Source organism: Diorhabda sublineata, chromosome X (assembly GCF_026230105.1).
Source record: "Diorhabda sublineata isolate icDioSubl1.1 chromosome X, icDioSubl1.1, whole genome shotgun sequence".
Classification (NCBI taxonomy): Eukaryota; Metazoa; Arthropoda; class Insecta; order Coleoptera; family Chrysomelidae; genus Diorhabda; species Diorhabda sublineata.
Genome location: NC_079485.1, coordinates 716,620 through 742,168, shown reverse-complemented (window position 1 = coordinate 742,168; position 25,549 = coordinate 716,620). Strand labels below are relative to the sequence as shown.

Sequence of the window (25,549 nt, the reverse complement as noted above, 5' to 3'; positions counted from 1 at the left end):
TCAAACTTTCGAATTCGTACTCAATTTTTTTTAATCGGACAACCCTTAGGCTGTAAAGCTAGTTATGTTATGGAATAAAAAAGAGGAGATGTTTGACAGATTAAACTTCGCGTGATACGCACGAAATCGCTAGTGATGCGCTACACACTAACGTGATGTTACCTAATCACTAGTATGAGAGGAAACTCACAATATAATAAATTTAACAATAATAAGAAATTATTAAAAGGCTCCATTTATCGCCCTTGTTATCGAATATCACCTTTTTTCTGGAAAATTCATAGATCTGAAAAAATACTATGGTAATTTTAAATTAATCAAAATTTTCAAAACGATAAAAATATTGAAATTTTGTGAAAATTAAAACTGATTGATGCATTAGATAGAAAAACATGTTAAAAACCAATTGATGTTTGAGAATATTTAGGTGATGAAAAGAAATTTTAATCCTTATCATTTTAGGGAAATTCGTTGTCATAGGTTCAGTTTTGGTATCAATGTTTAGTGAATTGTGAAAAATGTCGGATACATTTTGTGTTTTCAATATATTTCCATAAATAATTGTCCGTATTGTTTTAATAAATCATCAAAATCGACTAAGTTTGATGAAATATCTATTCTGCATTTAAAGTATATTGATAAGCTACTTGAAAATACGAATTTTTATTGTGTAATGAATCCCTACGTCAGCGTTTGGTGAGTTATCTTTTGTTTTTTGTTATCCTGTTCCGCTATTTATCAAGACATTTATTTTTTTGTCATCTCAGCATATATCAAAATAAAAAACATACAAAATACGTACTATTGAGCTACTTGAAATTAATCAACTTATACGATTGAATGTATATGGAAATTCACCTTAAGAAGAAAAAGAAATTAAATCAAGTTACATCATAATTTATTATATGTCTATTCAATCATTTGTTATTCATTTAGAATTTGGTTTCTAGTTTGATTAGTTGAATTCTTACAATGGATCAAGCACAAAGTAGTGCATCAGGAGCTGCTTTCCACCAGTTGAGCATTACAAGTGAGTTTTATAACAAATTGTATAACATTCAAGTATTTTCAACATTTTAGATAGATATTATTAAGTGAGGTTATTAAATAAAATATGTTGCTAATATCAGTGAGGCATAATTATGAATTGAAGTATCAATTTATTTTCAGTTGAATCAGCTCACTTGAGACTGAATACTCTACTGAAACCAACACCTTACGTGGAGATTTTAGTGGATGATAGAGCTCCGCAGAAGACAGAAACTGTCAAAACAAGCAGTTTACAACCCAAATGGAATGAAACATTTACATGTTTAGTTACACCACACTCAGAAATAGTGTTTGCAGTTAAAGATCATAATAGCTTTAGGAAGGATACAATCATTGGAGAAAAAAAGGTTGATTTGTTCATGTTATTGTGTTATTTTAATGGAAGATGTGATAATCTTGATGTAACTCTGGATTTGTTAAGTGAAGCTAAACAACCTGATTCACCAATTAAAGTTGGAGAATTGAAATGTTTCATACAGGTAAATAGTACTTCTATCTATTTTTTTTCATAACAATAGTAGTTAGTATTTATTCTATCATTCTAATACATTTTACTATTGCTGAAATTGAGACATATTTTCTTAATTATAATACAAATTAATATACATCATAAATATTTGTTTTGTAGGGATTAATAGTTGATATGGCTCAGTTGCGCTCAAATGAATCTTTACCATTGGGACAGAACAATACAGAACCAAGAAATGTTTTGAAAGGTATTAGGGCTCAAATTAGAAATCAGGGATCTGAAAATAGGATGCCGACATCAAATTCTTCAACATTGTCAGCTAGAAACAGTACAGAAAGATTAGAAGCAAGAAGAAATCAAGGAGTAGCACCAATGAGTTCTTTATCTGCATCCAACAGTTCAACCAGTATACCTAATGGTAAGATTCCTATTCTGGCATATAACTTGTCTTTTGAATTACTGTATTGTATATTAACTTTGGCATTTTATATACTTTATCATTGAATGGATGATTTTTTGTTATTTTAAATAGCACTGGGTACATTTTCTTTATTTTACTGAGTAACATGGAATCAGGAAATTTTTATGAACAAATTTTTTTGTAATATATACTATATTGAAAATTCACTAGGATTCATTAAACTTTAGTCACACAAAAATCATAACTAGGTACAGCAATTACTAAAAATTAAGAAAAGATATGATCTAAATTCAATGGGAAACTGTCCATTAATATAGTTCAATTCTCCGAAATGAAAGAAAAACTTTAATTTCTGTGGTAAATTTACACTGGCAATATAGTATTTAATTTGTTTATTAAACTTGAAATTATTAATAGAAATATGTTAGTTAACAATCTTATCTATTCTTTTTAATCATTTAATATTGATAATGATTTAATTAATTGCCCGTTTAACAATTTTTATTACCATAACTTACTTGAATAGAATTTTAAATGTTATCAACTTCTATTAACTAGTTCTCATTTATTCTGTTGCAATCTGTCTATTTTTTAAATCGATTTTGACTGTTACGGAGTTAATTTAGAATATTCTGATGTTATCACTTGAGTGTTCATTTATTTTTGTATTTACAGGGAGTATTGGTCCTCCGGTGACAGTACCAAATGGAAATATTGTTCAGAATGAGTCTGAGGAAGCTAGATCAGATTCAGATCCTTTACCACCTGGTTGGGAACTCAGATTTGATACTTATGGTCGTAGATACTATGTCGATCATAATACTAGGTAATTTTTTGAACTAAAACAAAAAAAATAAGTCAACACATAAATTTCAATTCGTAGATCAACATCTTGGGAGAGACCTCAGCCTCTTCCACCTGGATGGGAATTAAGACGAGATCCTAGAGGTCGTGTGTATTATGTAGATCATAATACAAGAACAACAACTTGGCAAAGACCAAACTCTGAAAGACTACAACATTATCAACAATGGCAAGGACAGAGGCAACATATAGTTTCACAAGGTAAACATTTTCTTGATAGTTTTGGTCTTTCTAATTCAGAATATAATTTAAAAATTTCAGGAAATCAAAGGTTTTTGTATCCTCAACATCAAGCTGGACCAGTTGCAGGACCTTCAGTTATTGCTGATGAAGATGATGGCTTAGGACCTTTACCATCTGGATGGGAACGCCGTGTTCAACCAGAAGGTAAAATATTTTTTTTCCAAAAGTAAAATCAAATGATTAATTTTGATACTTTGTAGGTCGAGTATATTTTGTGAATCATAAGAACCGTACGACACAGTGGGAAGATCCTAGAACTCAAGGGCAAGAGATAAGCGAAGTAGAGGAGTTACCTTTGCCTCCTGGTTGGGAAATAAGGTATACTGAAGATAATAAAAGATATTTTGTGGATCATAACACAAAAACTACTACATTCGACGATCCCAGGCCTGGAGCTCCTAAGGGACCTAAAGGAGTCTATGGAGTACCAAGAGCTTACGAAAGATCTTTTAAATGGAAGATAAGTCAATTTCGGTAAGGTTTTCTTTATAAATTATAACATTTTCCTTAGTTATGAGTGCGTTTTCAGATTTTTGTGTCAAAGTAATGCCCTACCAAGTCATATAAAAATCCAAGTTACTCGCCAAACACTTTTTGAAGACTCCTTCCATACTATCATGCGATTACCTGCATATGAACTTCGTAGACGTCTCTATATCATCTTTAAAGGAGAAGAAGGATTAGATTATGGTGGAGTGAGCAGAGAATGGTTTTTCCTAGTATCTCATGAAGCTCTTAACCCAATGTACTGTTTGTTTGAATATGCAAACAAGAATAACTATAGTTTGCAGATCAATCCAGCTTCATACGTTAACCCTGAACATTTGACCTATTTCAAATTTATAGGTAAGTAATGACATTTCTATTATTTTTTCAAATCCTGTGTTATTATTTATATTACCAAGGTTGAATAATATCACATAGCAGCAATTCTTCAGTTTGTGATGAGGCCAAACATCTAAACATTGTCTAAAAGTTTGTAGATATATTCTGTAAATAAATTTACTTGTTCTGACATATTCCTGATGATAAAATCTTCAAATATGTTACTTTTACATTTACAAAGTATTTTTATCGCTAACATTTTGAATTTTAAAGTTACTGTTTCAATCACAGGAACAGGAAGAATTTTTTGTAGTGCCATGAAGTTAATGGATAGGAAGAAACTACAGAGGCCGTTTTGTGGCTTCTTTAATAATACTTTTCACATATTCTCTAGTTTCTTGTACATTCATCTTTCAACTAAGTATAAGGAGAATTTTGAGTACCATTTGTTTGCCTTTTATCTTTCAATATCCTAGTGTTTTATTATATACTTTTTTTATGACTGTTGAAATTAAAAGGCTTCTTTTCATTCTTGTTTTTTTCTGTAACCATTAGTTTTGGATTATCAATGATTCTGGGATTAGAATGATTTAATTTCTTGTCAATTACAGGCAGATTCATAGCAATGGCCCTTTATCACGGTAGATTCATCTACTCAGGATTTACGATGCCCTTCTACAAACGTATGTTGGGGAAAAAACTAGTAATGAAAGACATTGAAAGCATTGATCCCGAATTTTACAATTCTTTGGTATGGATAAAGGAAAACGATATAGACGATTGTGGCTTGGAATTGTTCTACAGTGTCGACTTTGAAGTTTTAGGTCAGATTGTACACCATGAGTTGAAGAAAAATGGTGATAAGGAAAGGTGAGTATATTAATTGTTATTGTTAGTTTATGCATAACTGGTCTTCCTCTCAAAACAATTCATTGTACTATATTCTAGAGTAACTGAAGAAAACAAAGAAGAATACCTGACTTTGATGACTGATTGGAGAATGACTAGAGGTATTGAACAACAAACTCAAGCTTTTCTAGACGGTTTCAATGAAGTAGTACCTATTGAATGGCTAAAATATTTCGATGAAAGGGAATTGGAATTGTTGTTGTGTGGTATGCAAGAAATCGACGTCGAAGATTGGCAAAGGCACACCATCTATCGCCATTACACAAGAAACAGTAAACCAGTTGCATGGTTTTGGCAGGTGATGTATGATTGATTGATTAGATGACTCTTATAGTCTTTATGAAATATTCTTAACATATATTAATAATAGTGATGTGAAATGCCCAGTCAATTATAAGACGAATTTGGTTCAATTTTTTTACTAAATCTTTATTTCTAACCCCTAAACAGTACAATGCTACTGGCACCAGGGCTTAAAATTTAACAAAACAACTAAAATATTTTAAATATAACAAAAAATGAAAATTAAATTAACAAATTTCTTAAAATTTAGTAAATAAATATTTCAGTCTATGTTCAGGAAATAACTTTTTAAGTCACTGCACATTCTTTACACAACATCTTGTTCTACTCCTTCTACTTCTACTGTCAGCGGTATTCTGTTGTAGATTTCAATACTTCTGTATAAAGGCGAGTCTTGGGCTTTTTTGTTCTTACAAATTTGTTCACTAGCTCTTCCTTTTGTATTGTGAGAGTGGCAGTTTTTTAATTGCACTAGAGTTGTTTGTGTTTTTAGGTGACGATTTTTTAGTTGATATATTAACTTTACTTGTTCACACTGTTTTAGTTTCTCAAAATTTAAAATGTTCGAGTTTCTATACAAATTTTCCCTCAGGGTGCTATATGGTAGTGAGTAGATTATTTTTGTACACTTATTTTGTAGTCTCTGTAATTTTTCTAATGATTTCTTAGGCAGATTTTCCCAACATGGTAGTTAAGTATGTAAGGTGTGGCACTACAAAACTGTTTACAGATAACTTCTAGCAATAGTATTTAATGAGTAGGCACATCTTATGGCTTCCAGCATTGGTACTATTTTATTTACGACTATCCACACGGGCACTCCATGACAAGTTGTCAGAAGCTAATAATCCTAAATATTTATATACATTTGTCTTCTTAAGCTGAACATCTTCTAATATGTACTAATTTTAACTGACAGTCTTTCTTCTGGTTGTGTTTTTTTAACATGTACTCAGTTTTATTTATATTTACATTTAGTCTATTATAACACAGCCACTTATAGTATAATTTTAGTTCGTTGTTCACAGATTTCTCAAATTCTTCTTTTGTGTATGCGATGTAACAATTACAGTATCATCTGCAAACATGTAATACTTTGATTTGGGATTTACTAACTATAGACTGCGAACATAGAGTAGGTATTGCAGTGGTCCAAGTACTGACCCTTGTGTCACTCTGACACTAAATTTTTCTTCTTCTGACTTTCAGTTTCACCTATTACGGTACAGTACTGTCTATTTGTAGAGTAAGTCCTCATTCACTCATGACAAGTTCCCTAGAGTCCCATTTTGTTTAGCTTTTCCAACATTAGCTCTCCGTACACTGTATCAAATGCTTTCTGCAAATCAATATACACTGCAGCCACATACTTATTTTTATCAATTTCATTGCTATTGTATTCAAGTGGGTCTATAGTGGTACTGAATGTGTGTCACTTCCAGTCTGAAATCCAAAACTGCTCTGGACAAAAGTCACCAGTCTTGCTTTGATTACCTTTTGTACTATTTTTCAAAATGTACTCAGTAAGCAAATTGGTCTGTATTCAAGACATCATCCTTGGGACCCTTTTTGTATATAGGGATTATTTTTGCTACTTTCAGTTCTTCTGGAAATTTGCCACTTAACAGTATTTCATTGGTTAGTTGTACTATTTTATTTCCTATTTCAATAATCAAGAAGATCTTGCAGATCTTTTCCGTTTTTCCATTCTCAATTTTTTTAGATGTTGTTATCGACGCCATACCACAAATAATATATAATCAATGATATATTATTAATCAAATTTTCTGTACAATCTTTACATATCAAGTCTAATGGTCTAAATTTTCAATAAAACACCACAAATCCAAAAAAAGAAACAATTGTTTTGGATTGATATAATATATGTTTTTTCAGGAAAAAATATTAAGTACAAGTGTGAAAATTAGGCAAATACTATTAATTATCAACATAAAATAATTGTGGTTGATTGTTGTTATGTTATTTATTGTATATGTTTGTTTTTGTAGTCTTATCTTCATTTGGTGGATGAAATATTTTGTTGAAATGGTGTGTTGGAATTTAAGATATGTGTACAGGACAACGTCTGTCGGGTCTGCTAGTATTATCTGAAACAAAATCGTACCTCGGCATTTAAAGATTTACTACTCTTGATTTCTTCTAATTTTTTTTAATGAAAAGAACAGAAAAATACTGTTAATTAACTCAAATAACAGGTTGCAATATTTTATTTAATTTTAATCTTGATATTTTCAGTTCGTCAAGCAGTCTGATAACGAAAAACGAGCCAGATTGTTGCAGTTCGTAACAGGTACATGTCGAGTACCAGTAGGTGGTTTTGCTGAATTGATGGGTTCTAATGGACCTCAACGCTTTTGCATAGAAAAAGTTGGTAAAGAATCTTGGTTACCACGTTCCCACACGTGTTTTAATCGTTTAGATTTACCTCCTTATAAGAGTTATGAACAATTGGTAGAAAAACTGACGTACGCCATCGAGGAGACCGATACGTTCGGTCAAGAATAATCATTCTTTCTTCTAATAACACTGTATCTGTACCTGATTCCGACATATAAGTCTTATTTCCATCTAAAAGTCTTTTGTTTCTGAACAATATTTTTTCATTGGGCGGGGAAGTATGTTTAGAAAGTGCTAAAGAGTTCATACAAAATAAGTAATTTATCTATGAAATACTTGAAAGATTTTAAAAAAATTATTTAATTTATCATTGGTACATTAAAGGTGAATTCTAGTGAATTGGTTAAAATATAATGAAGAAATTAAGAAGCATCTATTCAAATAGAATTTCATATATAGGAAACCACAGTCATAAGGAAACATTTTTTATAAATGTTGTCCAAAAAATCCGAAATTCGTTGAACAGCTTTATATTAATACAAAATAAATTTATTGAAATCCTACAAATTCTTCTCCATGTTTTTGTTAATTAATTTTAACCTCAAAAAACTGGTAGACCCCGCATTACCTCAACTTCTCTTCTATTTTTTTAAACTTATTGTTACTACGAATCCTTCTCTTTTCCATTAGGTCATTTACGCATTAGATTCGGTTTGTCTCCCAAGGTTTCAATATCCCATTGTTTTAGATGTTTTGCCCTAAATTTTTCCGCTAGTGTCATCCTGCATTTTGATTATTAACCTTTTTTTTTCATTTTTTTATGTGGCGTAAATTCACTAAATTTATATCCTTTGTTACTCTATTAATTATTTCCTCTCTGTTCACCTGTCAATTCTATTGGCCAATATTGCACCAATAATTTTTTGATGTATTAGAATTGAATTTATCTTCCGAGGCTTTCTCTTTCTTCCGTCCTTTGAAAAGTTGAATGTTATAGTTTTTATTGAAAAAAATTTCCTCCCAGTATTTTTATGGTATCTTTTAAAATATGTTACATTTTTCCTCATTTTTTGATTTCTAAACATATTTATTTCGTCCCGGTTTCCATTTTTATATACTCTCCCATTTCCTGATATTTTTTCTTATATACTTTTTGGTAAAAGAAAATGTTTAGCTCCACATAAATACAATGAACAAAAGAACAAAGGAAAATTGTTATCATTGGAAAAAATGGTATAGTTTCAAAGAAGAAAGTGGAAATGATTCAATAGACAAAGAAGAATCGTTAAAAGAATTAGAGATACAAGAGAAAAATATTTGAACAGAATGGATAAGAATATAAGGAGGATTCTATCACAAATAGCAAAAAGAGGAAATTATTGCAAATGAAACCAATTCTTCGTATATACTGAAGTAATAGCAAGAGTATGGAAATAGTATTATCAAGAAATAAAATATGAAGACAAAAATAAAGTTACTTATAACTTCAAAGGCACTTAAATGAATCTAATAAACAAAAATATGAAAGAATGAATGCAGGTAATAAAATTATATTTTTAAATATACACATTTGTAATCATTTGATAGATTGTATGAATTCTTGAGCATTTAAAAATTTGGGTTAATGACTGACTTAAAATTATAAAACAATATTTAATATAATCTTGTTTTGTTTACATAGCAGAAACAAAACTTGGTGCCACTTATTATCACATATTGTTGGAATTTTTTTGTCATACTTTGAACATTAGTGATTTTTCTGTAGATCCTAATACAATCTCAACTATCTCGTAAATTATAAAATATTATATAGTGAAACAAAAGCAAGTGGAACAGATATTTACTATTCTGCTTATTTATTAAGCAGTTTTATTAATCTCAGCTGCCAAATATTTCATTCCATTCAAACTTAATCAAAAGCTGAGGATAATGTGTGGATTGGAAAAAATAAGTTTATCGAAATTAGATAACGACTGAAAGTTGTTTAAAACCTATGACTGATAACAAAAAACTTCAAGACTAAAAAAATGGAAATAAATAAGATCCGATAATTTACACACGTGTTTCAGACTGGCTCAAGCATATCAGGTCAGGATGCGATTAACCAAAATGTATTTTTTAATTGTTAATTTAGAATTCGGCTGTAAGAATAAAAAAATTGAAGGCTAATTTTTCTTTGATCTCACTGTGATTTTGCATATGTCGTAACAGCAACATTATTTTAAGAGTCTATGGTTTGGTTTGGGGTGTTTTCAAAAATGAAGGAATTTAAATTATTAAACTTCTTTTACTGCCTGTAGAATCAATTATACCTTATATTTTTGTCTTTTATCTAGACATGCTTGAATCTGGGCCAGATGTTAAGCAATAACAACCATTAGGATAGTTAGTTGTGACCTAAACATTAAATTCCTCTTTTAATCCTTTATGCAGAGTATAACACATTTCGATATCTTTGAGTTGCCTACTATATAGAGTAATGAAGAAGTATAATTTTTAGTTTCTAAAAACTAGAAACCAAAAGGTCATTAACTCTTATTTATCTTAGTACAAATAGAATTGTTTGAATTGACAATGGAGTTGATGTTACATTCTCAGGGACAAATGTAACTTGTTATTCGTCGTCGTATATAACCAAGAATGTAGTTTTTCCATCAAAATACGTCACAATCCTGTTTAGAAAAAATTTGTTTTCAAATATGTAAAAGAATCTCACATCTATACGGTAGAGTTTAAACAGTACAGGTCAGTCGGTAAAACCAAGCATTACAAAGTAATCAATTCAGTGACATACTTTAGTGTAAAAACATTACCATGCATAAAATATAAGACTGACCCTTACCTTTTACCCATGTGAAACTCTGTATTTAAGGTATTTTCTGATGGAATTGGGGATCTTTAAAAAATTATCAACTTTTGATTGAGTTCTTGTGTATTAAGCTGACTATAAGAATAATTTATATGACGGAACATCTTTGGGAAAGACTCATTGTTAAATGTGGGTTATTTCGGAAGTATTTTCCTTTTATTTTAACTCAGGATTCACTCCATTTAGCTGTTTAACTGTATTTACTTATATGTGATATCTAGTAATATATTGGCCTATCTTTGGTAGTGAATGTATTTGTTACTATGAAAAAAGTTAGCAGAATGCTAAAATGTCGACAAATTTCTGGATAACTAGGGGTAATAAGCAGAATGACATTAGAATTCTACATCAGATATTATTTATGGAAATATTTCTGTCGTCGATATTTTGTAGTAACAAATTTTGATGTAAATATCAACTGTCCAAAAGTATAAATAGCGATTATTTTTTCAAAATATCATCATCATTATATTATTCAAATCAAAGCAAAACATTCCCGACTAATAATATTGAACTGTAGAGTACTTAGACTCGATGGAGAAGAACCAAAGGTTTTTATTATTTGTTTTCTATATACTGTATTTTCATTTATCGATATTTACTGTATATTATTTTAAACTCTGATTGTATAGTATGTAAATGATAAATTGTATTGTATGTAAATATCATGAGTGTATATATAGAACGTACTATAATAAATTATGATTTATTTCAGTGACAATAGTTCTTTTATTTTTAAAAAATCTAGTTTTATATTTTGATGCTAGTAGTAGAAATGTCTGCAATCATCTACGTTTCTTCCATTTGGGTAGTAAGGCCCATTATGTAGAATGCGTTTCAAACAAGAATATTAGCAGCACAATTAAAAGTAAATATCAAAATAGAAAAAAGTATGCAGCTAATAGGGAATAAAAAAAACAAAGTAACAAAAGTTTTTTAACAAACTGTTGTTGACAGAATTAAAGAAAAAAGTGATAAAATTTGATGCTGGAATGTGTAAGTAAAGATGGAATTGAATAATAGGATGACATTGGGAAACCTACTGGTGAAAAGATGCGTATTTCCTTGACTAAATTATCTGTATACGAAAATCCACAATAAAAGATTATGGATACTAGGAGAAAAATTGCATACTTCAAAACATACTCTAAATAATACAGCAATGGAAAATGTAGGATTAAAAACCACAAAAACCAACTTGGAAGAACAATATGCTTATATAAGACTCTAGATCTTGTACCATTGTAGCCATTACTAATTTTCTTTTCAGAGTCCTTCAAATTTCGAAGTTAAGTGAATAAAAGGCAGCAACAAAATTTACAAACTAACAAGAACGTTAAATTTATCACAAAATAAAATATTTGCAACAGTGTTTAAAGCAATCAGCTGATACGATTGACATTAAGTTGGTTGCTAAAGTAATTTCTTCCTGGAATTGCAGCTTTCATGAAATAAAAATTTTACCAAACTTTTAAAGTTGCAGCTGAGCTTTTTATAACGATATACTGCACCTTATGCATTGCTACACGTCAAGTAGCTTTTATTAATTAGTACCAATGCTGTGCAAGCAATTCCAATACAGAAATAGTCCAATATTCAATTGTCGATAGCCTTGAGATTTTTCACTATAATCTACACATTCCAGTACTACCATTGATTATGCTTAGCTTATGAAAGAAGCATAACACTAGCTCCTGTATTTTAGTCCAAGTCATCTTTTACTCTAGATTCAAATTTCGGGTAAAAAAAAAATAACTCAAATTTTAATATTATTTATTAAAAGTTGGTTTAGAAAATTAAAATTTTCTATATAATAAAAATTTCTGGGGTTAATTTAAATGTTATAAAAATAAATGAACACAAAATTAAAACTGTCAACGTTACATACTATGTAAGTCTTGTCAAAATATTGGCTTGAAAATTAAAAAGAGGAACATATAAATGTGTATAACAATGGTTGAAAGTTTGACATCTCCTGGTTAAAATATCTGGATAATTACTTCTACTATTTGGAAGCACTAAAATTTAACTTAATTCATAAAATAATAAACAAAAATATACGAATCTAATTGAAATAGTAATATTGAAGAAATATCATAAAACAGATATGAAACATAAAGAGCAGTTAGAAAGTACAAACTATAAATCAATATACTGAAAAACATCTGATGCATTATGAAAAAGAAAAAACAGCTACGACCTGAACTATATGTTCCAACAAGCATTCAACTTTTAGAATGGATCTAGAGCAAACTTGATTAAACGATTCTAATTAGGTAAATAGAGAAATAATCTATGGATCGACGAACGCTATCATGATGTATCTTGTCCCTTTGGTGACTGACAAACCTTCATGGAAGTGAGTTAACCTACCGGGATGCATCAATAACCAACCTTGTTTAGTATCAACCACACTACAATTATAACGAATGAATCTACAGCCGCCCCCTTCGTAATCTATTCCTCTCTTATTGAGGGCGATGTTGATAGTATAAGTTGAACTATCGTGATGTGGTCTTAACGAAGGTTGTTCATCTGGTCTATATCTGGAAGAATAAAAATACAAATAGGTTATTTGAAATAATTGAATTATTGTGATATTAAATAACCAAATGTATAAGAACAGTATCTTATTACAAGAATAATCAATCCTGGGCGACTATCTTTCTGTAAGGTGTCGATGACACCCTAATCACAACATCTATATATACATCTATCTTCTATCTTTTCTATCTAAATCGATAAAAAACTAGGTTACCTAACTTTTGTCTAGGAGTTGAGAGAATGAAATTTTGTTGTACGGTACAGTGAGGAAGTTCAAAATGGACTGGCACCTTTAGACAGATGACACAGTTGTAATTTTTTTAATACACTTTCCTATGGCAATAAATTATATATTCCACTCATGTATACAAATTCATTTGAGAAAAGCTATATGGAAAAACAATATGATGAGTGAAAAAGCAAGATGAGAATCTACAAAGCATCCGTAAGATCTATTCTCACGTAAGCAATGAAAACGGGCCGATAGATCAACAGCAAAAATAATAATGAAGGCAATGAAATGAAAACGTGGTTGGGGAAATCCTGTTGAAATAATGCCATAACGTGAAATCAAACACACGGAAACCACTAGGCCCTCCACCAAGAAGATGGTATGAGGCCTGAAGCTCAGCGCCTCAAGAAGAGGTCAGGAGAAGGGTAAATATTTGGAATTAAAAAGATATTATTTTCGCTGGCTTGTGAACTTTATCACCATTACAAATAGCTCTACTTAATACTGTTTGGATTTTTCCACCCGGATTCTGATTTTTTAAAGTTTACAAATTTGTTAACGATGTGACTCAATGTTTTTAATATTGTAAGGAAATTTTTGACTTCATAGGGCTTTCAAATTATTGTTAAACTCGATCGTATACTTGGTGGTATGATTTGAAGCTTCTGGCAGCAGACAGGTGCAAACCTTTATATACTGCAACTAACTAGATGAAAGGAAAATATTCTGGTAGGTCTAATCACAAAATCCTGGAGAGCCCAGATAATTAGAATTCTTAGTATAGTACTACAGTTTATTTGGATTACTTACCTCACAACAAAATTCATGAGGGACTTAGGTGGATCATGGTAGTATCCCAAGAAAACTTTCTCTTGCAACGGTCTGACGTACTTTTGTAAAAAGTATAACCAATGCCTTTCCCATCCAACTTGGTTCATGTGGATATCTCTGGTAGGTACAGCTTCATATCCTCCAGACAGACGATCATCTTCATTTTTACCCGACGACCATTTTCCAAAACTCTCCATCATATTAATAAGAGCTTCACAGAATCTAGTCGAAACGATGGGGAACCAGTAAACATCCGGACAAGGCTACGGAAATAAAATTGAATAGATGTTAAATTATCAAAATATATTTTTACCTGTGCATCCTTCCTTTCGGGATTGAAATTATCTGGATATTCTTGATGTATGTATCTCTCTTCCCAATCTCTCTCATTTTCGAATATTTGATACATCTCAGGTTCTGTTCTCGTGACATCGAATGTATCGGCGTTAATCAAATGACCGAATTCGAGCCTGTTTGATACGTACATAAATACGTCCAAGTGCCGCAAAGTACTACAGAACGCCATATCGGCATCTAAGTTAGGTCTGGTGTAGTTCAATTGAGTACGATCGAATTTCCTCAAGAGCGTGGCGTTGATAATGTAAGCATTTGAGATGAAAGGCACGTTCCACAATCCCCTGGAAAGTTAAAAATATATGAAGCATAAAAAATTGACGAGTTTCTGTAGTTATATTTTTGTATATTATGACAGCATTAGTAAAGTTAGTCCATTTTGGAATGTCTAACACTCCCTGAATCCACACATGGCTCTCCTGGCGGATAGGAATACCATAAAATGGTATGTATGTATCATCATTTATTACTATTTTAGAAAGAATATGATGTCCACCATTATTTAAATTTTCTAAAGTTTTCCGCACGATTATTAATTGTTCTGCCTTTTTGAAAAATCGTTAAGCATATTTGGCATTCAACGAGTAACAATTTTTGATACATACTCGGTAGGACTTTTTTTAAAATCGCTATTCTAGCTAAACACAGTTGCTCGCGAAGGACTTTCATCATCAAATGCGCGTTTTAACCGATAGGGGCGACTCAACTACTTAAGGATCGTGGCATTGAAAAATGCCAACTCCTTTTGTTTCGTGGAATGTCAAAATATACAGGACAAATACTCTAGAAATTATCATAAAAGTTCACCCTAATATTGGGACTGTCCTCGTAAATAGCCCACGATACACACAAATTGTTAATGGAATAAAAATTTTTCAATTTGCTGGGATAAACAATTTAAACTCGACATCCTTGTTTTATTTTAATAGGTCATCTAATTAGGTAATAATACTTGCAATTGTTGACCCCTTTCCATGGTAGAAATAATCAAAAAATCATTTGAATCGAGAACGATTTTGGCACGTCTACATCGCCATAAAATTTTTTCGCGTTTACTCGGAGATTTCTAAATCGCCACTTTATCGTATAATTGAGTCCAATGAAAGGCCGGAGTACATTTGCAGTAATTGTGTGCGTTTGCATTTGTGTACATATTTGTGAAAGTGCGAGAGGAGCAGCCAGAGGTAAGTACAAAGGCGGAGCACTTAGTCCAGCGAGTTTCAAATTTTTTCCAACGATCCACAGCTTATGAAAGCAGACAACCACTAACAAATCATTCCTTGGACCCCCTCACCCTCAATGTCGTACAACAAATTTATTTTCGTTTCGGTTCAAAAATGAAGTTTTTTCATTTTGTACTAGATCGATAAAATAGCAATTTAACTATCAGGATGAATTATTTGAAATAAAATTAATTTTTCAGGTAAACTGACCAGAGGCAGAGGTCGTATTTACAGCTCAAGTGTTCCTGTTATTATCCAACACAGAAATCCGGCCGCCAAAAATTATTACGAAAACAAAGATGTGAGTGTCAGAGTTTAAAAAAAAAAATGAAAGATTTCTTGATTATTTACTTTGTTCTATTTTTAGGGAGCAAGAATAATAAAAGCCAGTCATTTTGAATTGGATTATATGTTAGGAAGAAAGATTACGTTCTTCTGTATGGCTTCAGGTAAATTTCAGATTATAAAATATTTATCTGTCAAACTTAGCACAGGGAAAATGGATTTTCTCTGTATTGCTAGTTTGGTCTACTTTCTAGTTTATACGTAACTCATTAGATTATATCGGAAAAGTCAACATTAGTGGAAATTCTACCAAAATAAACTAAATCTTAAAATACTATACAGAAATAAAATTTTCTGGAACTTGAAGCAGTATTCAATTATGCTACTCAAAACAATTTTCGCATATTCAGAAAACCATGTACGAAATCCAAAATTTTAAATATCAAAAAATTTAATCTCTTTTATGCAAATTACCGCAGCCAGCCATAAGTTCAAGTTTAAGGGAAATTGAGGCGTAAGGTTGTAAGTCCACTATTTAAACACAGGTTCTTATAATTACAAACCATGCAGCTTCTACATCCATATAAAATGTACTAAGAAGAACTTAGGTTAGGATCAGTGATAAAATGGTGAGAAACATATTGAGAGAACGTCGAGTCGATTAGCAACCGAACCACAGTCACTAACCAGACAATATCGCGTTCACAGATTAGCCTTCTCCATGGAACACCTAAATTGAGAGCAGCTGGTTCTGTTCAGATTTATTCTTTCAACAAATAAAAATCGTATAAGAGTTAAAACGCCACATTTGTCAGTTGGATGCATAATGTGGTTTGGGAAGGAACTAACTTTGGTGGACAAGTATATTGTGCAACAAACTATTATTTCCTTTGCCTTGTTTGTAGGCAATTTCACATTGATACCACACGCACATTGTGACGAGGTTCTTCTCGGGACAATAATGTAATGGATTGGTCAGTAAAGTCACCTGATCTGAATTCAATAAAATACTTTGTTGAGCTGTTGGAGGTAGGTTAAAAGCACCGTAAAATTTGGGGCAAGGTTATCTAAAATGCCATCTCCACACTATGGGCATCACAGGTGATCCAGAGGAGGAAGAAAATGCAGATAACGTCATCAGTGAGTGCCCAGCTCTCACCCTTGCAAGGATGTTTTCCTAGTGAAACACGACAGGATTATCAAAATCCTTAAATGCTCAATGATTCTCGACCGCCCCCAATTCAACTATGAACTTTGGAGCAAAGGAATGGAATAAAATTTATGAACTGTATAAGCAAAATAGAATTTTAAGCACGAGGATTTGTAGCGGGGTAGTTGTAAGGGCTAGAGGGGGTAATATTCAGTATTAATTTACATTTTTTAGTGTATAATTAACACGACTTTTCAAAATTCCATTATGTTTTTAATCTATTAATTAACGGATTACTATATATATATATATATATATATATATATATATATATATATATATATATATATATATATATATTATAAAGCCTCTAACTGACTATTTTTGATAGGTTATCCTAGACCAGAAATTACCTGGTTCAAAGATGGAATTGAGCTACTGTATCATAAATTTTTTCAGGTAATACATTAGTTAATGTAATAGGAAATATTTTTTATTATATATTCCAGCTTAGATCAACGTATACCGGATGTATTTCCTGTCATTTCAATACTTATATAATAATAATTTTTTAGTTGTCATAATGATAGAAACTCATTCTCATTCTTCAAATGAAAGACAATATTTCTTTCCTCAATCGATAGTTCTATAAATTTTTATGTTTAGTTGAAAAAATTTTGTAGGTTCACGAATGGCCAATTGGAAATGATACTGTGAAAAGTAAAATGGAAATTGATCCTACAACTCAAAAGGATGCTGGGTATTATGAGTGCCAAGCAAACAACAAATATTCCATTGATTCTAGAGGATTCAGAACGGATTTTGTTATGATTACATATTAATTAGAATGTATAAGTTTAATTTTTTTAAAGTGTTTTTCAGATAATATAATATAAACATTGCGTTGATTATTTTCCTTTACCTACAAAACACAAATATTACTTTAAACATCTTCTAATTGATGGCATATTACAAAATATTTAAACGTTGAAATAGAACAAGTGGAAACTTTCCAATATTTAGGAGAAAAGTGACATAATAGTCTTCAAACGATATACAGACCAATTTTTAATATTAAACAAAAGATGAATAAAGTTAAATCCAAACAATGGAGATCAAGTATTTGAAGTCACAAAGATAGATAAATAAAGTAAGTACAGATTAGAAAATCTTTGGAAATACGACCAGTAGTATAATAGAACGAAGAAAGTTAAGGTGATGAATACACAATACAAGACAGACATGCAAAAAAAGACGATAGCAGGAATACTGAAAAGGAAAGGAAAAATGACAAACAAATATTAAAAATTATCTAACACCACAAATGTGGTAGGTATATGAGTTGATATACTTGATAGGAAACAAAAAAAATTACATATAATCTTTTTTTTTGTATAATTTGAATATTGGACAATTAAAAGACAAAAAAAAGAAACAGAAATTTCATCTATCTTTGCATGTTAATATTAAGTCAGTCGAAGGGAGCGAGAAATGAATGAAAGCTTTGAGCAGGAATTCTATAGAGCGGGACTCACCATTATCAACGAGTCCAAAACAAAAAACATAATTACTGTCAAAACACAGAAGAACTCCTCCGGGGGCTTTCGAAGTAGGCCGGTAAAGTTGTGTGGTGACCGAAAATAATGACAACTTGATGTAAATAAGAGAAACCTGTGAATAGAGCATACTTTAGTCTCCAACGATTACTAAATTGGAGAACGAAAAAACGCACAATTCTATATTAAATATATGTACCCCAGTTTGGTGACAGAAGTCAAGAGGGCCAGACTCAAATGGTTAGGCTTGGAACGTATGTTTGAGAAGCTAGAATAATGAATAAAAGAAACAGAAAAGGTTATACGAAGTGTTATTATAAGCTAGTGAACAAAATAAATGAAGGGAACTCTTAAAAACCGCCGATACTAGGAAATTAGGCATTTTTTTAATACTTAAATACCTGAATAGTATAAAAGGCTGAGATGTTTTGTAGTGTAGTACAAAGTTTCAGTTTTTTAACCTCTTTAACATAATAGTTTAGTTTTCCCTGTATATTTTCAGCATTTGAATAATTATCAATTAGGAAAACAACAATAATAATAATATGATTTATTATAGTGTGAAATTTATTTACCGGGCATAAAATAGTGACCGTAGGGAATACGCCAATTAAAAATTTATTTATTTAATTTTATTGGATGAAATTGTCGCCAATCTGTTTTATAGCAAGGGGGAGACTGTGGTTTCTTAACACCAAAACTACTTCTTCCATCTATGTCAAGAAAAGAAGATCACACGGGAGATGTATATTGAAAAGTCCGTTGTTATTTTGATTCTGATCGCTATTTTTGGGATCATCGAAGCTAGAAGAAGTAGAGGTAGGAGTAGAACTAAATCTAAAGTGAGTATATTATCATTAATATACAAGTTTATTGGGATTTTTCGTGATAAAACTATATAAAAATGGGTAACTAAATGATGAATCTGTTTTTATGTTTAGTTTCAAATTGGTCTACCCATCACTGGAAAATACAGGGATCCCGAATCTGATCAATATTATAACAATAATAACGTAAGTTATTGTCATTTATTAATAATATTATTCACTTGATTTGTAACTAAAATTTCAGGGAGCAAAAATAACGTTGGCTTCACATTTCGACTATGAATACGTACTGGGACATAAAATAGCATTTTTATGTGTAGCTAGAGGCAACCCTCGGCCGCATATTACTTGGTACAAAGATGGCAGCGAAATATTCACACACCAATACTTGCATGTAAGTAAATTGTCACATAATCTGATGGGAAAAAAATTGACTCACATAACTTAATTGTATTTAGCTAAATATTCTCACAAATATATATTTTTTTGTGTTGTAGATACACGAATGGCAAATGGGAAGGGACAAAATAAAAAGCAAATTAGAAATAGATCCAGCAACTCAAATGGATGCAGGTGTATACGAATGTACGGCGGATAATATGTATTCCATAGACAGAAGGTCGTTCAAAACTGATTTCAGCATTGCTTTCGATTAATATATTTATTACTTCAAGTAGAATATTCAATTTTACATACAGAAAATATATACTGTATAAAAATAATTTTGTGTATTCATTATTTCACAGAGGGCACATATTATATTTAAAGATCAGATCATCAACTTCACTTAAAATACGAAGGCTGTTTTTTTTCAACCTCCGATCGCTTTGTGCAGACGCTACGCGTGCAGAAGGAAGCGGGCATGCGCTGTAGGCGACTGCGAAGCTCTCGCACTAAACACTCCACCATTGTTGACATTCAGGCGTCAGTCGGCGTTGTGCTACAACCGCGTAAACATGCGAAGAAAACCTCAGATTCACCATTACTGATTTGTCTAAGGAATTTATAGAAGTTTCAAGATCTGTTTTATACTCTACACTGTTACTAAACGGTTAGGCTACATTGGCGGCAACTTTCTTTAAAGAGGGTATTGAAAAGTTTGTCCAAAGATATGACAAATGTCTCAATCTCTTCGGTGATTATGTCGAAAAGTAACCATAAATGTACCAACCTATTGGTAATAAAATTATTGTTTTATATGAACTTGTCTTTTATTTATAGCCTATCGGAGGTTGAAAAAAAAAACGGCCCTAGTAGGTTATGTCAACTGATCCCTTTAACAAAAGACACTTCGGCAAATCTTCCAAGATTATTAAATAATAATACAAATTATTTTGTTTTATTATAATAAATTAGGAGCTATTTGAAAAGTTTCACTTCTTTATACAGTGAAATTGTCTCAATACTTTTCTTGTGTTTAATTGTTTTGTCCCCAGTAAGGGACCGATGCATAAATGTAATCTGCTTCTTTTGTATCATTTCTTGTACAATTTAGAGGTACTACCTTTTATAAGAAAGATTTAATGGGAACCCTCTTCCATTCAGTTTCAAAAGATAGTGTTTTTATTCTTAATCCTACAGCTGATTCAGTATGCTTCCAGGTCAACCCTTTAGAATCTGTAATACCTTGTATCAAGCAAATTTGATAGATATTTCTTCTTCTAATTTGCAGCTGCATTTTCCCACCAGTTTCTCAATTGATATTAATTTGCTCTATAGTGGTCTTGGTGCCCAATTATTTTTTAGAAACTTCTTCCAGTATTGTGCTGGACTAGTATTTGGGTCCCTTTATTTAGCCAGTTTATCTCATATCCTTCTACTATAGTATGCTCTGATATCGACAATATGGTAACTATGTATTTCCATTTAGCTCGTTAGCACATTTAAGCATTCCTAAATTTTGGATCTGATTCAATGGTATTTTTTCCTTGTCTGTTTTGATCACACTTCCAACCCACTTATTTAATTTTTTTATTATACTGTCTTTTTACCATTGAATGGTATTTTTTTCCTCGTTTTTTGATTTCAGTCAATTATTATCTATAGTATATAATCTCCGCAAGAAGCTTTACTTTTTCCGTATTCTGTGGAATTATCCAGTATAGCAGTACAGTGGAGAGGTTAACAAAACTTCCATAGCACTGTGAGGCATGTTTTCATTGCTCCTGTTATACATAGGCAGGTTCTGCTACTCGTTGAGAGGGTTTATATAAATTAGTAAACAGTCCCAGAATTCTAAACCATATATGCAAATTTGGATTATAACCTTGTTATGCAGTAATTTTGTTAAATTTGTCTCATAACCAATTTAAACAAATTTTTGAACAGTGAAAAATTTTTATAACAAAATATTTGAGATTTTAAATGATAAAACACTTACTGTTTCTCATTATGTACAATATCCATGTAATCATTGGACCTGGAGTAGAAGCCGTCTTTGGTCAGTGCTCCCCAGAAATTGCTCCAAGCCTTGCCAGGTCTGGTTAACATAGGAGCTACGACAGTACGATTTTGTTCAATAAGAAGTTTTAACGTGAACGGATTGTCGATGTGTGCGATAGAATCTACAGAGAAGTATATCTCACATTTTTTCTTTTGACATATATCCCTGAAAATGAAACACACATTTTAAGACAAATTTGCATATTTTATAACAAATTTGCTGTTACTGAACGTAATAGCATTATCCAGGGTGAATAGTACAAATAAACTTGATTGAAAACTGGGCTTGAGAGTTATTGAGAACTAATTTATTGAACTCCACAAATATGTGGACGGATATGACTAAAAAACCAAGGTGGTCTAATATAAAGAGCACTAAGAAAATGTTTAAAGCAAGTAAAGATTATTGAAAAAAAAATGAAGGATATTAGTGTTTGAAAAAACTCAATTTATATTAAACTATTGCTAGTAAACGGATTTTAAGAAATAATGGTTATATCTTAAGACTATATAATGAAATTATGATTGATCCCATCATAATTTCCAAAAAGTTTAATCAATCACTAAAATTACAAGCAAATACTCACAGTGATAAATCTCTTGCTGTCCATTCCGGTATACCATCGTCAGGGGTAATTTGTTTGAAAGATACATAATCTTTGCTAAATCTTTCCACAAAGCTTTGAACAATGTTTGTATGGAATTTTATCTGAAAAATAAAACAAACCACTAAAATCATCACAAAAGATATGATGATAAAGGGCTTATATTCTAGTTGGGACCTTTTCATGTTATAACAAAAATAATTTCCAAAGTATTTAGGAATAAAAGGATCAATTTCAACATCCTAGAAATAAACATTTTTTATGTGTCAAGAAAATAAGTATACAGAGCTCAGTTAGGATTTAGGAAGAAATTTTAGAGGTGAATTTAGAGCAAAATAAATGTTTCTTCTCCAAAAATGAGCAATAATAGAGTTAATAAATGAGATAGTTGTTTAGAACGGGTGTTAGAAGGTTAGTTTACAGAAGTAAAAGGTTCAATTGGGTTTATGATATTTTACATATAGTTAAATAATTTACCGAATTGTGGATAAAGAGATGCGTCCTATCTTTTGGATAATCCATGGAATACAATTTCTGTAACATTTCTTCCAAAAATGGAGTATTTTGCTCAATAAATACGGAAATAAGAACAGTAGGCCAATCTTTGGTGGATATAGCTGAGAGATCAATCTGTCCTTTTTTACATAGTTTGCAACCTTCCAACGAATTCCAAACATTAGGAACATAGTTACCAAGATAATTTAGAGTATATTTTGAGTGTCCATTGCCATGTAAAATCAATGGTTCTGTACGAGAAACTAAATTTTTGATATAATATGTTTCTCTCTCATCTTCTTTTTCCTGTTTAGAAGCAATCTCGATTTCAGCTGAAACAAAAAAAAAAAAAACGATTTACCAGGGATAAAAATATCTAATGGATGAGGACTGCTGGCACTCGTAAATTTAGAGGATGAAAGAAGGTATAACTAAACAAAAAGAAAGAAAAGTTTTGGAGAAACTAATTTGATATTGAATATAACTATTCTCCTCGCAATTTCCGCTGTTTCCTTTTTATATGTATATCAACCAAAAGCCAAAAAAGTGTGACATCAGGTAGTGAGAAGTTTGCTTTAATACATTTATTCCATTGAAATGACAGTTAAAATTTGATGGTATTAATTACAATTGTACCAAATATAAAATCAAATCCATTTGAAGAAAGTAGATAAAAAAATCACATACAGCAGTAGTCCTCTATTTGATAAATAGGTTTCAAGTTGCTGTTCATTGCTTACCTGCTACCCCATTCAAATTTTGGAAAATTTCACTTTTATGATCCAGTTTCATTTGAATCTCTTCCCTGAATTTTTTATCTAAATATGCTTTTGTGCAATATAGTTGATCATCATCGTCATCTTGAATATCTTCTCTTGTTAATAACTTGTAGATTTCAGGGGCGTATCCAATGAACATTCCAGAGTTTAAAAATCTTTTACCCTCTGTCACCTCTGGATATTGGTCAGCTAAACTGGTATCTGGCCAACAATATGGTTCTGCACCAAAAAGAACTTTTGCACCTAATAAATATGGACAAATCATTATAAAAATAATGTAATTCAACTGTTATATATATATATACCAGTTTTCTTGAATCTCCTAATAATATCATCTACTTTTCCTAAAAATATCACATCATAGGAGTCTGTGAAGAGTACCACTTTGTTACTATTTTTATGTTCCTCCAAGGCATTTTTGAGTAGATTAAATTTAAATCCACCCCCAGGATGTGTTCTGACATTTCCACCTTTCCATTCATGGCCCAGACCCAATATTTTCGGTTGTATGTTAAATTCATTGGCAGAATTTAAGTATCTATCAAAGCCGTTGGTTTCTTCTGTTGCCACTGTATAGACCAGAATATCTGGAAAATGATTACAGATTGAGAAATACTGTCATATCTTTTGTTATGATATATTAAAAAAGTTATGATGAAGGCAGATAAAGAAAATTTACTACATATACACAAGACATGGAAAAAAAATAGAAAATAGCAACCTAACCATATCAACAAATTTAACTTTTCGGACTAATTTCTGGAAATGGTTATGAATAATTGATAATTTATATCAGAGATTTTTTAAAGTGTGAATAACTAATCAACGCATGGATAAAAAAATTATGAACTGAAAATACTAAAACTTTGATCACCCTGTAAATGAATACAAAATTGAAGATCAGTAATTGTTCCCACTTAATGAATACATATGATGTGTACAATTTCATAAATGGACTATTCCGATCAATAAATTAAATCTCTTTTCGACTTGTAAAAGAACATTCCAGAACCCGTAGCACAGATCGGATATCCAATTATAAGTATGCCGCACATATGTTTTTAAATGTGTACAATTACATCATTGGGTCGTTAACTTAAAAATAACAATATGATTAGAGAAACAGATCTGTACAGTTTCTATATTAAAATAAGAACATGTTTATTAATTTTTATCACTTTTATACGCACTATCATCATTCGTTCTATATAAAATTGTGAATATTTCGAATTTTGATAACTTGGTGAAACATGATTATATTATCTATGTATTACATAGTTTTAATGCATACGTGACCAAAAGGAGAGAACTAAATTATTGAGTGTAAAAGGAAAAAAAAACATTGAAATAAAACGTTCTTTTGTTCTCCGGTTAAATTTGATACAAAAGTTCGCAACTATAAACAAATGTTTAAGAAAACAGTATACTCACCATTACTTTCTTTAGACCAAACATTTGAAAATACAAATAATAAAGTAAATACAAAACGTAATAATACCATTATGGTACAATTTTGATATGTACAAATCTACTTTAAATAAATAAAAATATTTCAAACTAATGATTGGCACTATAGCACAAACAGCCCAATACCTATTGGTTCATCTCGCTCACGGAATATGTAATCTTTTTCGCTCACTGTCTTTCTTCTGCCAGTATCAAGAACCTAGCGCTGTTGTCATAGCTTATATTTTATATCTGAGAATTTTTGCCGGCATTCTGTAAAAACTAGTTTTTGCACTATTTCAGCTTTTATAAAATTTTTTTGAATCTTACGCAGCAATGTATCTTGCTTCTTCAATTCATTCCCTTTACTTTTTGGATCTAGTCTTGTGAAATATTTATTTTTGATGTATCATGGATAATTTACTTTGGTTAATTTTTACAATCTTCTTATATTAGATTCTTAACCATT

The 25,549-nt window shown here is 31.0% G+C and overlaps 4 protein-coding genes across 4 annotated transcripts; 3 read left to right on the top strand and 1 right to left on the bottom strand.

The window, feature by feature from the left end:
• Positions 1-473: 473 nt before the first annotated feature.
• On the top strand, positions 474-11,032 carry LOC130451766 (E3 ubiquitin-protein ligase Su(dx)). The gene is made up of 12 exons (XM_056790993.1): positions 474-696; positions 951-1,030; positions 1,171-1,529; positions 1,679-1,937; positions 2,616-2,766; positions 2,824-3,005; positions 3,066-3,191; positions 3,248-3,521; positions 3,577-3,893; positions 4,484-4,742; positions 4,821-5,079; positions 7,341-11,032. The coding sequence occupies exons 2-12, from the start codon at positions 973-975 to the stop codon at positions 7,608-7,610; spliced, it is 2,514 nt and encodes an 837-aa protein (XP_056646971.1). The 5' UTR covers positions 474-696; positions 951-972; the 3' UTR covers positions 7,611-11,032.
• A 1,035-nt stretch (positions 11,033-12,067) lies between these two features.
• LOC130451763 (procollagen-lysine,2-oxoglutarate 5-dioxygenase) lies at positions 12,068-25,300 on the bottom strand. Its single transcript, XM_056790990.1, has 9 exons — positions 25,066-25,300; positions 23,940-24,221; positions 23,596-23,877; positions 22,838-23,187; positions 22,343-22,464; positions 21,694-21,921; positions 14,232-14,556; positions 13,898-14,181; positions 12,068-12,857 (listed from the first exon to the last, which is right to left on the bottom strand). Exons 1-9 carry the CDS (start codon positions 25,133-25,135, stop codon positions 12,605-12,607), a joined length of 2,196 nt encoding a protein of 731 aa, XP_056646968.1. The 5' UTR covers positions 25,136-25,300; the 3' UTR covers positions 12,068-12,604.
• On the top strand, positions 15,241-17,828 carry LOC130451764 (immunoglobulin domain-containing protein oig-4-like). The gene is made up of 5 exons (XM_056790991.1): positions 15,241-15,456; positions 15,696-15,796; positions 15,863-15,944; positions 17,322-17,389; positions 17,614-17,828. Exons 1-5 carry the CDS (start codon positions 15,372-15,374, stop codon positions 17,770-17,772), a joined length of 495 nt encoding a protein of 164 aa, XP_056646969.1. The 5' UTR covers positions 15,241-15,371; the 3' UTR covers positions 17,773-17,828.
• Positions 19,173-20,516, top strand: LOC130451765 (immunoglobulin domain-containing protein oig-4-like). The gene is made up of 4 exons (XM_056790992.1): positions 19,173-19,328; positions 19,428-19,499; positions 19,558-19,707; positions 19,811-20,516. Exons 1-4 carry the CDS (start codon positions 19,230-19,232, stop codon positions 19,967-19,969), a joined length of 480 nt encoding a protein of 159 aa, XP_056646970.1. The 5' UTR covers positions 19,173-19,229; the 3' UTR covers positions 19,970-20,516.
• Positions 25,301-25,549: the final 249 nt, after the last annotated feature.

What these genes read in the sequence shown, in the direction of transcription:
- LOC130451763 (XM_056790990.1), bottom strand. Translation starts at nt 25,135, where the DNA reads ATGGTATTATTACGTTTTGTATTTACTTTATTATTTGTATTTTCAAAT. An exon ending in TAGGAGATTCAAGAAAACTG is followed by an intron (nt 23,878 to 23,939) that starts GTATATATATAT and finishes CATATTTATTAG; the next exon opens with GTGCAAAAGTTCTTTTTGGT. An exon ending in ACAGCAAGAGATTTATCACT is followed by an intron (nt 21,922 to 22,342) that starts GTGAGTATTTGC and finishes TTTCATTTTCAG; the next exon opens with GGATATATGTCAAAAGAAAA.
- LOC130451764 (XM_056790991.1), top strand. Translation starts at nt 15,372, where the DNA reads ATGAAAGGCCGGAGTACATTTGCAGTAATTGTGTGCGTTTGCATTTGT. An exon ending in TGCGAGAGGAGCAGCCAGAG is followed by an intron (nt 15,457 to 15,695) that starts GTAAGTACAAAG and finishes TTAATTTTTCAG; the next exon opens with GTAAACTGACCAGAGGCAGA. An exon ending in TGTATCATAAATTTTTTCAG is followed by an intron (nt 17,390 to 17,613) that starts GTAATACATTAG and finishes AAAATTTTGTAG; the next exon opens with GTTCACGAATGGCCAATTGG.
- LOC130451765 (XM_056790992.1), top strand. Translation starts at nt 19,230, where the DNA reads ATGTATATTGAAAAGTCCGTTGTTATTTTGATTCTGATCGCTATTTTT. An exon ending in GGAGTAGAACTAAATCTAAA is followed by an intron (nt 19,329 to 19,427) that starts GTGAGTATATTA and finishes TTTTATGTTTAG; the next exon opens with TTTCAAATTGGTCTACCCAT. An exon ending in TCACACACCAATACTTGCAT is followed by an intron (nt 19,708 to 19,810) that starts GTAAGTAAATTG and finishes TTTGTGTTGTAG; the next exon opens with ATACACGAATGGCAAATGGG.
- LOC130451766 (XM_056790993.1), top strand. Translation starts at nt 973, where the DNA reads ATGGATCAAGCACAAAGTAGTGCATCAGGAGCTGCTTTCCACCAGTTG. An exon ending in GCAACATATAGTTTCACAAG is followed by an intron (nt 3,006 to 3,065) that starts GTAAACATTTTC and finishes TAAAAATTTCAG; the next exon opens with GAAATCAAAGGTTTTTGTAT. An exon ending in ACGCCGTGTTCAACCAGAAG is followed by an intron (nt 3,192 to 3,247) that starts GTAAAATATTTT and finishes GATACTTTGTAG; the next exon opens with GTCGAGTATATTTTGTGAAT.